Source organism: Ovis aries, chromosome 2 (genome assembly GCF_016772045.2).
Source record: "Ovis aries strain OAR_USU_Benz2616 breed Rambouillet chromosome 2, ARS-UI_Ramb_v3.0, whole genome shotgun sequence".
Classification (NCBI taxonomy): domain Eukaryota; kingdom Metazoa; phylum Chordata; class Mammalia; order Artiodactyla; family Bovidae; genus Ovis; species Ovis aries.
In genome coordinates this window covers 249,032,306-249,046,159 of record NC_056055.1, presented here as the reverse complement: position 1 = coordinate 249,046,159, position 13,854 = coordinate 249,032,306, and the positions used below count along the sequence as shown (strand labels likewise).

The 13,854-nt window shown below is 53.4% G+C and overlaps 1 protein-coding gene across 1 annotated transcript in view; it reads left to right on the top strand.

The window, feature by feature from the left end:
• The window catches only part of PADI1 (peptidyl arginine deiminase 1), a 44,761-nt gene that overhangs the window by 8,937 nt on the left and 21,970 nt on the right, over positions 1–13,854 (top strand). The window contains exon 2 of the mRNA XM_027965664.2: positions 12,888–13,068. Coding sequence (XP_027821465.2) covers positions 12,888–13,068 — 181 coding nt within the window. The remainder of the gene's footprint in view (positions 1–12,887; positions 13,069–13,854) is intronic.

Below are 13,854 nucleotides of genomic sequence, written 5' to 3'. Positions count from 1 at the left end.
CATAAAGCTGATGGCAGTGATGATACCGGCAGACTGGGTGTCTCTGGCATGGTAATGACCGAGTCCCTTCATTTAATAAAGGGGCACTTTCAAATCCATGTCCTCACCTGACTCTGGGTCTGGAGACACGCCAGAGCTGCATGCCGGGGTTTGGTCCAGGAGCCTGGACCACACAGCTGCCGATGAGTTGGTGGGGAGTGAGAGTGCAGGGGGGTGGTTCTGGCTCGTGGATCGGATGAGCCACAAAGCAGCTCAGGAGCAGCGGAGACAAGTCCCACTGTGGGCGGCCTGCGGCCCACCGATGCTGACGCCTGCCTGTTCCACCCCCAGAGCGACCCTTAATGCTCAGCTCCACCCACAGACCCAGGAGTCTGAGAGGGGAGGAAAGGCTCTGAGAGCCCGTCCTGAAGGCCTGGGACAGGGGAGAAGGGGGCGCACCAAGGGAATGAGAATCCGGACGGCCAGGGGCCAGCCTGGCACAGCCTGTGGATGCAGGAGACAGAGGCCCTCCCCGGAGGTCGGCAAACACACGTGTGTGCGCACACGCACACACACACACACGCACATGCACACACGCATACACGCACACGCACACACACGCACACACATGCACACACGCACGCGCACACGCACGCACGCGCACACACGCACACACAAAACAACAAAAACCCCTCCTGCTGGGCCAACCGCAGACACCTGTCTTTTTCACCGAGAGGCAGCACTAGGGAAGGAACCCGGATGGGGGAAGGAGGGGGGCCTGAACAGGCGCCTCCCAGAGAGCAGGGAGGCCTGCCCGGTCTCGGGCCTGCCCGTCAGGCGCCTCCTGCAGGAAGCCTCCTCTCCCCAGCGTCCATCCTTGTAGCGACTCCCTTGGCCCCTGGAGGGAGAAAGAAGACCAGGACCCCAGCACCTGGAGAGGGGTGAGCTGGATGGGAGCGGCGGGGGAAGGCTGGAGGTAGGTCCAGACTGCAGGGGGCCAGGCTGGGCTCGGGAGGCCCTGACGGCCCCTCTCCTTACCTTATTATTAAAGGTTTTATTGGAGTTAGAGCTGATCTCAGGTGCTGCTAGCGATAAAGAACCTGCCCGCCAGTGCAGGAGACCGACGAGCCTCGGGTTCGATCCCTGGGTCGGGAAGGTCTCCTGGAGAAGGGAACGGCAGCCCACTCCAGTTGTCTCACCTGGAGAACCCCGTGGACAGAGGAGCCTCGCGGGCTGCAGTCCGTGGGGTCGCAGAGAGTCGGACACGACTGAGCTGATTCACGGTGCCGTGTCGGTTTCAGCTGTACAGCAAGGTGCGTCAGTTACACATACGCATGTGGCCACTCTCTCGGATTCCGTTCCCCTGCAGGCCGTCACAGAGCACTGAGCACCATGCAGCAGGCCCCTATTAGTCACCTATCTTATACATTTGCTGTTGTTGAGTTGCTAAGTTGTGTCCGACTCTTTGCGACCCCATGGACTGTAGCCTGCGAGGCTCCTCTGTCCATGGGATTTCCCAGACAAGAATCCTGGAGTGGTTGCCATTTCCTTCTCCAGGGTGTTCCTGACCCAGGGACTGAATTTGAGTTTCCTGCATTGGTGGATGGATTCTGAGCCTCCAGGAGAGCCCATGTTATATATAGTAGTGTTTATATCCCAGTCTTCCAATTTATCCCTTCCTACCCCTTCTTACATCATTATTATTATTATGTCCTACCAAGATTCCAAATAAAGGGTTGTGTGCCCAGGGCTGTGACTTGGAAATGGCAACCTGTGCCCAAAGCTGGGGATTGGCTCCAAGGAGCCCTGCTTCCCTTGAAAGGGCTGCGTCAGCAGTGACAGGCTCTCCGCGGAGCTGGAAACCCTTCTGCAGTCAGCTAGACACACTGGGCTCCTGCTGACTTGCTCTTAGGGTGTATGAGCAGGGGCCCTGGGGCTGGATCGATTGAATTCAAACTCATGCTCAACCAACCTGCCAGCTGGGTGGCCCAGGGAAAGCCGTTCTGTCCCCCGAGCCACACTTGGGCCCGCTCCCCAGCGCACAGGAAAGCCAGCCTACTGACGCGGGGCTGTGGTGCAGGAAAGCGCAGAGTCAACTGCAGGCACAGCGAGGGGTCCAGGAAGCTGCTGCTTGGAAGACCTGAAGTCCTGGGTAGTGCGGAGGGAAAGGTTTTTAAAGACAGGGTAATGGAGACGGGTGCTGGGTGTGTCTCCTAGTGTTTTTTGGATGAAGTCTGGCTGATCCATTACAAGGTGCTAGTTTCTGCTGTGCAGCGGAGTGATTCAGTAATGCACGAAGACACGTCCTTTCCATAGTCTTTCCCATTATGGTTTATCGTGGAGTATTTTTTAAACTGGTTAATTATTTGGCTGCCTCGCGTCTCAGCAGCATTGCTTCATGCAGGATCTTCCCTTGAGGCACCTGGACTCTCCAGCTGTGGCGCTCTGCCTGTGGGATCTTAGTTCCCTGATGAGGGCTCAAACCCAAGTCCCCTGCACTGCAAGGCGGTTTCTTAATCTCTGGACCCCCAGGGGCGTCCTTATCATAGGATTCTGGAGGTGGCTCCCTGCGCTATCCAGTGAGACCTTGCTGTCTGTTTTATCTGCTAACCCAGCCTCCCGCTCGAGCCCTCCCCCGACCCCTCCCCGCAGGCAGCCACCAGCCTGTTCTGCCTGTGACTGTTTCTGCTCCACAGGCAGGCTCATCTGTGCCGTAATTTAGAGTCCACGTGTAAGTGATACCATGCAGTACCTCTCTCCCTTCCTGCCTTGCTTCACCTGTGTGATAATCTCTCGTCTCTCCGCACTGCTGCAGAAGGCATCGCTTCATTCCCTTTCAGGCTGTGTGCGCTCAGTTGGTCAGTCGTGTCCGACTCTTTGAGACCCTACGGACTGCAGCCCGCCAGGCTCCTCTGTCCATGGGACTCCCCAGGCAGGAACACCGGAGCGGGCTTCCGTGCCCTCCTCCAGGGGACCGTCCCGACCCAGGGATGGAACCCGGGTCTCCCACGTGTCTTGCACTGGCGGGACTGCTCTTTGCCACTGTGCCCCCTGGGAAGCTCCTCTTTCATGGCTGAGTAGTATTCTGCTGTGTACATGTACCTTGTCTTCTTTATCCGCTCACCTGTTGGTGGGTACTCATGCTGTTCTCGCGTCTCGGCCACAGTGAACAGTGCTGCTGTGAGTGCAGGGATGCACGCGTGTTTCTGAATTACAGTTTTGTCTAGACGTGTGCCGAGGAGTGCAAATGTGGGATCATATGGTAATTTTATTTTTAGTTTTTGCTTGTAGACTTATTTATTTGTTCATTTTGGCATATACTTGCTTTGCAATGTTAAGCTGGCTTCCGCTGTACATCAAGGTGAAGCAGCTGTGTGTGTACACATACCCGCCCTCCAGAGCCTCCCTCCACCCCCCTAGGTCATCACAGAGCGCACGCTGAGCTCCCTGCGCTCTGGAATAGTTTCTCACTTGCTTGCTCTGTTGCTCAGTCGTGTCTGACTCTTCGCAACCCCATGGACTGCAGCACACCAGGCCTCCCTGTCCTTCACCATCTCCTGGAGTTTGCGCAAATTCATGTCCATGGATCAGTGATGCCATCCAACCATCTCATCCTCTGTCGTCCCCTTCTCCTTCTGCCTTCAATATTTCCCAGCATCAGGGTCTTTTCCAAAGAGTCGGCTCTTTGAACCAGGTGGCTAAAGCATTGGAGCTTCAGCTTCAGCATCAGTCCTTCCAATGAATATTCAGGGTTGATTTCCAATAGGACTAATTGGTTTGATCTCTTTGTAGTCCAAGGGACTCTCAATAGTCTTCAGCAAGACAGTTCAAAGGATCAGTTCTTCAGCACTCAGTATTCTTTATGGTCCAAATCTCACATCTGAACATGACCATTGGAAAAATCATAGATTTGACTATACAGACCTTTGTTGGCAAAGTGATGTCTCTGCTTTTTGATACACTGCCTACGTTGGTCATAGCTTTTCTTCCAAGGAGCAAGCATCTTTCAATATCCTGGCTGCAGTCACCATCCACAGTAATTTTGGGGCTCAAGAAAATAAAATCTGCCACTGTTTCCATTTTTCCCCCATCTATTTGCCGTGAAGCGATGGGACCAGATACCATGATCTTCGTTTTTGAATGTCGAGTTTTAAGCCTGCTTTTTCACTCTCCTCTTTCACCCCCATCAAGAGGCTTTTTAGCTCCTCTTCACTTTCTGCCGTTAGGGTGGTATCATCTGAATATCTGAGGCTGTTGATATTTCTCCTGGCAGTCTTGACTCCAGCTGTGATTCACCTAGCCTGGCGTTTTGCCTGGTGTGCTCTGCATAGAACTTAAATAAACAAGGCGACAATATACAGCCTAGTCGTACTCCTTTCCAATTTATAATCAGCCCATTGTTCCATGCCTAGTTCTGTTGCTTCTTGACCTGCATCCAGGTTTCTCAGGAGGCAGGCAAGGTGGTCTAGTATCCCCATCAATGGAAGAATTTTCCACAGTTTGTTGTGATCCACACAGTCAAAGGCTTTAGCATAGACGATGAAGCAGAAGTAGGTATTTTTCTGGAATTTCCTTGCTTTCTTTATGATCCAACGAATGTTGGCAATTTGATCTCTGGTTCCTCTACCTTTTCTAAACCTGGCTTGTACACCTTCAACTCAGGTACCACTGAAGCCTAGCTTGAAGGATTTTGAGCATTTCCTTGCTAGCATGTGAAATGAAGTCTAGTTCGAACATCCTTTGGCATTGCCTGTCTTTGGGACTGGAATAAAAACTGACTTTTTCCCGTCCTGTGGCCACTGCTGAGTTTTCCAAATTTTCTGGCACATTGAGCTCAGCACCCGAAAACGTCATCTTTTAGGGTTTGAATAGCTCAGCCGGAATTCCAGCGCCTCCCTAGCTTTGTTCTCAGTGATGCTTCACGCCTCACTGGCCGTCTGCTTTACGGACAGCAGTTTCTGTATGCAAATGCTGCCCCCTCAGTGCCCCGCCTTCCCCGTCCTCCCCTGTATCCGTTCTCTAAGCCAGCCTCTGTATTCCTGCCCTGCAAATAGGTTCCTCTGCACCTTTTCCCCTAGATTCCATGTTGACTGGTTAGTATATATCATTGTTTTTCTCTTTCTGACTCACTTCACTTTGTATGACAGGCTCTAGGTCCATCCGCATCACCAAAGTGACCTGACTCCGTTTTTTAGGGCTGAATAGTATTCCACGGTGCATCCGCACCACGCCTGGGTCCATTCCTCTGTCGACGAACATCCAGGGTGCTCCCACGCTCTGGCTAGTGTGAACAGTGCTTCGGAGAACCTCGGGGTGCACGTGTCTGTTTGAGCCACGGCTTTCTCAGGGTATACGCCCAGCAGTGGGATTGCTGGGTCATGTGACAGTTCATTCTTCATTTTTTTAAGGGGCCTCCATACTGTTCTCCAAGTGACTGTTTCGATTTACATCCACACCAACAGTTTGCAAGAGGGTTCCCTTTTCACCACACTCTCTCCAGCATTTATTGTTTGTGGCTTTTTTGGATGATGACCCTTCTGACTGGTGTGAGGTGATACTTCATTGCAGTTTTGATTTGCATTTCGCTAGTAATCAGCTATGTCCAGCATCTTTCCAGGTGCCTGTTGGCCATCTGCATTGCTTCTTTGGAGAAATGTCTATCTTAGGTCTTCTGTTTCAATTGGGTTGCTTGCTTTTTTCATTGCTGAGTTTTATGAACTGCTTGTATATTTTGGAAATTAAGCCCTTGCTGGTTGCATCATTTGCAAATATTTCCTCCCGTTCTGTAGGCTGTCTTTTCGGTTTTGGTTATGGGTTCCTTCACTGTGCAAAAGCTTAAAAGTTTGATTAGGTCCCGCTTGTTCATTTTTGTTTTTATTACTATTGTCTTGGTTGGGAGACTGACCTAAGAAAACGTTGGTACAATTTATATCAGAGAATGTTTCGCCTATGATCTCATCCGGGACTTTCATGGTGTCGTGTCTTCTGTCTAAGCCTTTACTCCATCTTGAGTTTCTGCATGAGGTGAGAGGGTGTGCTCTGTTTCACTGAAAGGTGTTTAAAGGCAGAGTGAGGGAAAGGGCTGTAGGGTGTGTGACCGTGGACATTCTCGTGAGTCAGCCTCATCAGCCTTCTGGGTCTACGTGCTTGTGGGCAGCATACAATTAACTTCTTCCAGCTGGTGGGGGGTTCAGTGTCTGCAAATCCGCTCCAGGGTGTGGCTCAGAACCCTGTCTGTGTCTATGAGGAGGAGCAGAGGTCCTCGAATGTTTGGATGGCTAAGTCGTTATTGGTCTTGTTTGGCTGTCTTCCTTCATTTCTGCATTTTCTCGATTTCCTGGTTAAGTCTATTCTTTGGAACTCAAGGAAAGCCTCGGAGGCTAAGGTTCTATTACGAGCAAGAGGCAGATGGAGGATGTGGAGGAGCGCGGGGAAGTCTGCTCCAGGAGGTCCATAGGCTCTGCTTGGTTACCGTTCCACGTTCCCGGGCTGTCTTGTCCTTGTCCATAAAACAAGGGCTTCCTGTACTTCTTGCCCACAGCCAGGCCCCACACTGGGTGCTGAGATGACCACAGTTTTAGTGAAAGTGGAACGGGAAAGTTCCCTGCATTCTAGGGGGAGAAATGGCAGAGAGACAGCAGGGAAATGTGTGAAGTAGACGTGGCGTGTCAGGTGACAAGCGCCGCGGGCTGAAAGGAGATGCAGCTGGTCATGCGGTTAGGGGATGTGAGGCCGTGGTGCCACCCTTAAACAGGGCAGGCAGGGCACCTCTGGGAAAGAGACGAGGCACTGAGCCCCCGGGGATGCTCCCGGCCGAACATTCCAAATGCGGAGAACCCAAGCGCGAAGGCAGGCGGAGCATTGCCCGTGCTCCCCAGCAAGAGACGCTACTGCAATGAGAGACGCCCAACCGCAGTCAGAGGGCAGCGCGCGCTCGCAGCAACCAGGGAAAAGCCCGCCAGCAACAAAGGCCCAGCACAGCAAAGACAGTGAGGACCAGTGCCCGGCACAACTAGGAAGCGCACAGCCACCCTGGTAAAAGGCGGAGTCCCTCCAGGGAAGGCTAGGAGAGCTGCGGCAGCGCAAGCTTAGCAGCGTAGCAGGATGCGTCCCCAAGGGGACCTGATTGTCTTTTTTTTTTTTTTAAGGAAGTTTACAAGCCTGTTGTCAAACACAGCCATTACTTAAAATTAAACTGTATATTGCTTGCCTGTTCAGTTGCTCAGTTGTGTCCGACTCTTTGCAGCCCCATGGACAGTAGCCCACCAGGCTCCTCTGTCCATGGGATTCTCCAGGCAAGGATACTGGAGTGGGTTGCCATGCCCTCCTCCAGGGGAGCTTCCTGACCCAGGGATCGAACCCTTGTCTTTTGCATCTCCCGCATTGGCAGGTTGGTTCTTTATCACTGAGCCACCTGGGAAGCCCCCCACCATTGTTTTAAATGCAGCTTATTTAACAGTAATAACAAGAGGACCCACCACGAGAACCCTGAGCGCCAGGTGAAGACCTAGCAGAACCAAAGATGAAAAACCCGGAAAGGCAATGGCGGCGATTTCCCTGGTGCTTCAGTGGTGAAAGCTCTGTGCTCCCCGTACAGGGGGGAGGTCTGACACCTGCTCAGGGAACTAAGATCCTGCACGCTGTGAGATGTAGCCAAATTAAAGAAAAAAATCAATCAAAAAATAAATGACCTAAATCAAACCCCTTATGATTATGCAGTGGAAGTGGGACATAGATATAAGGGCTTAGATCTGATAGACAGACTGCCTGATGAACTATGGACAGAGGTTCGTGACATTGTACAGGAGACAGGGATCAAGACCATCCCCTTGGAAAAGAAATGCAAAAAAAGCAAAATGGCTATCTGGGGAGGCCTTACAAACAGCTGTGAAAAGGAGAGAGGCGAAAAGCCAAGGAGAAAAGGAAAGATATAAGCATCTGAATGCAGAGTTCCAAAGAATAGCAAGAAGAGATAAGAAAGCCTTCTTCAGCGATCAATGCAAAGAAATAGAAGAAAAGAACAGAATGGGAAAGACTAGAGATCTCTTCAAGAAAGTTAGAGATACCAAGGGAACATTTCATGCAAAGATGGGCTCGATAAAGGACAGAAATGGTATGGACCTACCAGAGGCAGAAGATATTAAGAAGAGGTGGCAAGAATACACGGAAGAACTGTACAAAAATGATCTTTACAACCTGGATAATCACGATGGTGTGATCACTCACCTAGAGCCAGACATCCTGGAATGTGAAGTCAAGTGGGCCTTAGAAAGCATCACTATGAACAAAGCTAGTGGAGGTGATGGAATCCAGTTGAGCTGTTTCAAATCCTGAAAGATGATGCTGTCAAAGTGCTGCACTCAATATGCCAGCAAATTTGGAAAACTCAGCAGTGGCCACAGGACTGGAAAAGGTCAGTTTTCATTCCAATCCCAAAGAAAGGCAATGCCAAAGAATGCTCAAACTACCGCACAATTGCACTCATCTCACACGCTAGTAAAGTAATGCTCAAAATTCTCCAAGCCAGGCTTCAGCAATACGTGAACCGTGAACTTCCTGATGTTCAAGCTGGTTTTAGGAAAGGCAGAGGAACCAGAGATCAAATTGCCAACATCCACTGGATCATGGAAAAGCAAGAGAGTTCCAGAAAAACATCTATTTCTGCTTTATTGACTATGCCAAAGCTTTTGACTGTGTGGATCACAATAAACTGTGGAAAATTCTGAAAGAGATAGGAATACCAGACCACCTGACCTGCCTCTTGAGAAATCTGTATGCAGGTCAGGAAGCAACAGTTAGAACTGGACATGGAACAGACTGGTTCCAAATAGGAAAAGGAGTACGTCAAGGCTGCGTATTGTCACCCTGCTTATTTAACTTCTATGCAGAGTACATCATGAGAAACACTGGACTGGAAGAAACACAAGCTGGAATCAAGATTGCCAGGAGAAATATCAATAACCTCAGATATGCAGATGACACCACCCTTATGGCAGAAAGTGAAGAGGAGCAAAAAAAGCCTCTTGATGAAAGTGAAAGAGGAGAGTGAAAAAGTTGGCTTAAAGCTCAGCATTCAGAAAACGAAGATCATGGCATCCGGTCCCATCACTTCATGGCAAATAGATGGGGAAACAGTGGAACCAGTGTCAGACTTTATTTTTGTGGGCTCCAAAATCACTGCAGATGGTGACTGCAGCCATGAAATTAAAAGACGCTTACTCCTTGGAAGAAAAGTTATGAGCTATCTAGATAGTATATTCAAAAGCAGAGACATTACTTTGCCGACTAAGGTCCGTCTAGGCAAGGCTATGGTTTTCCTGTGGTCACGTATGGATGTGAGAGTTGGACTGTGAAGAAGGCTGAGCGCTGAAGAATTGATGCTTTTTGAGCTGTGGTGTTGGAGAAGACTCTTGAGAGTCCCTTGGACTGCAAGGAGATCCAACCAGTCCATTCTGAAGGAGATCAGCCCTGGGATTTCTTTGGAAGGAATGATGCTAGAGCTGAAACTCCAGTACTGTGGCCACCTTATGCGAAGAGTTGACTCATTGGAAAAGACTTTGATGCTGGGAGGGATTGGGGGCAGGAGGAGAAGGGGACGACCGAGGATGAGATGGCTGGATGGCATCACGGACTCGATGGACGTGAGTCTGAGTGAACTCCGGGAGATGGTGATGGACAGGGAGGCCTGGCGTGCTGTGATTCATGGGGTCGCAAAGAGTCGGACACGACTGAGCGCCTGGACTGAACTGAACTGAAGAAAAAAAGATAAAAAGTACTTAACACGCATCGGTTTCCAGGTATTTTCCTGCCTCCCGCCATCACCCACGTTCCGCCAGCACCCCCTCTGTCTGTGTAGGAGAGTGGCATGTAGGGGCCTCTTTTGCACCTCTTTGCAACTCTGGGTTCAATGATGTTGCGATGATAACTTGAAACTGACCTTAGTGGGAGTGTTTACACCAGGGAAATTGGCAAAGTCTACAAATCAGGACTCCGTTTATTGTTTTACTGACGAAGACAAGATGAATAACGCAGATTGAATTTGGTGTCTGTAGCTACTGGGCTGAGATTGACGGAGAGCTGTGAGGAGGTCCTCGTCCGGGGCTTTCTGGTGGAGGGCAGCGTCCCCATCGCCTCGGTTTCTTCTTCCTCTCAAGCGCAGATGCGAAGACCTTTCAGCCTTCACACCACATGCGTTTGTGACTGTGGATTTAGGCCAGCTTATGTATCTGGGAAAGAATGAGCCGGTCAGGCGCAACTCCATGCGCGGAATCAGGACAGCGCTGCAGCCGCTGTAGGCTCCAGTCACAGGTGAGGCATTCTCTAGAGTCAGCGGTCTCGGTGGAGCGAGACTCAGCGAGATAAAGCCTTATCTTTAGAGATTTTAAAAACTGTTTATTTTTATTGTTGACTGTTCTGGGCCTTTGCTACTGTCCCCGGGCTTCCTCCAGTTGCAGCGAGCGGGGCTGCCCTCTTGGCGCAGAGCACGGGCTTCGTGGCTTTGAAGCGGCACACGGGGACCCTTCCGGGCCGGGAATCAAGCCCGTGGCGCCTGCGTCGGCCGGCAGGCTCTGAACCACTGGACCGCCGGGGCAGCCCCTCGCTCCAGCTTCACCTTTAGAACAAGGAGAATAATAACCGCCTTGTGGGGCTGTGGTGTACGTCAAAGCACCAGATCCTGTGTGGGAGTAGGGATTATCGGGACCGTGATCGCCGCTGCCACTGTCGCCGGGCCCAGGGCACGCTGGGGATTAGGGAGGCCTGTCTGTTTTCTCCAGGGGGGTTTATATTGGCTGGGTTCTCAGGGGTCTGGGAAAGATGGAGACAGGAGCTATATCGAAGGACCCCTCTGGCAGCCGGGTGGACATCTGCACGCGGCCTTGACCTTGGGTGGTGGCCTTGAGGCTGATGGCTCTGTCCTGGGGGACGGCAGTGGAGAAGCTTGACATGTAGTTCCCTTGTCCAGCTCCCCTCTAGCGTGCACTCTACACAGCCAAGGGCCTCACGGAAACCTGGGGCCTCCCCCAGGGCCGGCAGCGGGGGGTGCACAGCTCAGGGTCACTCAGGGAGCGAGGAAGGACAGATGCGCCCTTGGAGGCCAGCCGGCCTGGCTTCAGGTACTCTGCAGCCCGAGTTTGCAGAGCACCCCTCTGGGTCTTTGGTCCAGAAGACCGGCCCCTCTCCGCTGTGGCTGGGAGCAGCTGTGGTGTGAGAAGCAGCGTGCAGGCCCCAATGAGGGCAGGCCCCGCCTGGGGGCTGGCACACCAGGAGCTCCACGACCCTCCCTTTCTGGAGCCCCGAGTTCCGGGCTACCAGGTGGCTGCGGGGCGTCAGGGGAACAGGAGAAGTTTGCGCTAGGCCCCGGCGTCAGTCAAGTGCGGTTCTGCTGGGTAGAGATGGGCCTGAATGCCCTGGCGGAGTAGGGGAGACTGAATCCATTCATTCGTTTAATAAGGGTTTGTGAGAAGGACTACATGCCAAACACTGTCATAGACTCTGGGCTGCAGCAACGCGCAAAATAGAGAAGACCCCGTGCCCTCAGGGACCTGAGCTCCTAGCAGGAGAGATGAGCGGCAGGCAACAGTCTGACTGGGGCTTCCCTGGGGGCTCAGATGGCAAAGACCCCGCCTGCAACGCAGGAGACCTGGGTTCGATCCCTGGGTCAGGAAGATGCCCTGGAGAAGAGAACAGCAACCCACTCCAGTGTTCTTGCCTGGAGAATCCCACGGACAGAGGAGCCTGGCGGGCTACAGTCCACGGGGTCACAAAAGAGTCGGACACGCCTGAGTGACTAACGGTGTGATTAAGAATCAGAACAGAGGGACTTGCCTGGCGGTCCAGCGGCTAAGACCCTGCGCTCCCAATACAGGGAGCCCAGGTCTAAGATCCCACATACCACAACCAAATAAATGAATATAAATATCTTTTAAGAAAGAGTCAGAACCGAATGACAGAGGCAAGGAGAGTGGGAGGGGAGACGGGGAAAGGCTGAGTGTTCGGGGGGAGGGTGGCCTCACGGAGAAGGCGACATTGGAGCCTTGAAGAGGGTGAGGGAGGGGCCTTGTGGGATCTGCCGGAAAAGCATTTTCTACGGAGGGAACAGCCAGTGCGAAGGCCCTGCGGCAGGACAGCCCGGCAGCTTCAGGGGACATCGGGAAGGTCAGTGAGGCCTGAGCAGAGTGAGTGGGGAAGAGCAGGCCCCGGGAGTGGGGAGGGGCTGCAGGCGGGAGAGGGCTGACCGGGGGTGCCTCGTGTGCCGTCTGGGATGATGCTGCGTGTGGCTGGGACCAGCGCTTCTGAGCGTAGGAAGAGTGCTCTGTTTGTTGGGGAACAGCCTGGAGCACCTGCAGGCTGGCCAAGGAAGCTGTCTAACACTCTAGGGGGTCAGGGACGGCAGCAGAGGACTTGAGAGGTGGGTTTCCAGTTGGGTTGGAGAGTTTGGAAGCATCGGAGCTAGAAGTTTCGGGAGAGGGGTGGGGTTGGGGTTGTCCAGAGGGGTTCCATCTCTGCTCTCTGGAGTTTCAGGGGCCGCTATGGGAGCGGAACGGTTAAACACTATGGTCCGTCATCACCCCCAGGCCCCTTCTGTCTGCCTTCTGCCCAGGGTTCCATTCAAGGTCCAGGGAAACAACTCTGCCCCTGAAACAAAGCTTCGCAGCCTTGCTCTGCCGCAAGCCCTTCGTGTTGCAGATGGGGAGACCGAGCCCAGGGGTGATGAGCTCAGGGTGGGTCACGTGGGCATCAGCAGAGAGCTGGGGTGGGGCCCTGGGGCCTAACCGGGTTGGCCTCCTGTCCAGGGGCAACCCCACGCCCCACCCCAGCCGTGGGGATGCTGTCTGCATCGCCTGGCAGCCCCCCACCTTGCTGGTCTCTTCTGCGCCCACGACGCTCCCCTCTCTCCTTTCTGTCAGTGATGTGCCCGAGGGTGCTGAGAACTTTGGGGTGTCTGGGAGCTCCGGGGTGAAGATCTTCATGGTCTATGACCCAGCGCGGGTGACGGAGCCCACAGGCAGGGCCCATTGGCCCCTGGATGCCAGCGTGGACGTGGTCATATCCGTGGACGCAGCCAGTAAGGCTTTAAATGACCTCAAGGTAAGAGGTCCCTTCCCCGCAGAAGGTCAGAGCCCCCGACAACGCACGCCCCACTCACACACCGCTAGTCAGCCAGCCCCACGAGCCTACGATGCCCAAATCCGCACCCACGGCACATCCCGACACAAACTCACAGACTCCTGAGCCTGTAAAGCCACCCGGCACGCCAGCATCCACACACGCGGGAGTGAGTACTCCCATAAAGTCACAGCCTGCCTGCTCGCCCCCTCAAGCTCACAGACACCCCCTTGGATCCCAGCTCCACACCGACCCCGAACAGGCCCCGCCCGCTCCCATGCAGACAGGCGCCCTCAGCAACGTGCGCGCACACACACACGCACACACGTACGCGTGCATCGGACATAGGCGCATACCTGGATGCGCGCGTGTCTCCCACTAAGGAAGCGGGAAACCTCTCTCACAGACAACACGACGCCTTCTCACTCGCCCCCAGGCGCCTGCCACACACACAGTGACCCCAGACTCACCGATTCAGCTTTTTCTCCAGTGACATGGGGAAAGTGAGGGCCGTGCAGCTGGTGAGAGCAGGGGTCCTGGAGCTCAGACTCCCACTCTGAGCCCCGACTACTGGGCCCAGCCTGGGGGCTCTCTGAGAGGCCCAGGTCGAGCCCTTTGCATGGCCTGTGGGCTGTGGGAAAAGCTCTGTGAGCGTGGGCTGCGATCGTGGGGTGGGAAGGGTCGTTGTTCCCATTTTACTGATGAAGAAACAGAGGCTTGGGGAGACTGATTACCTTGCCTGAGTCATTGGTGACGACTGCCCCGTCC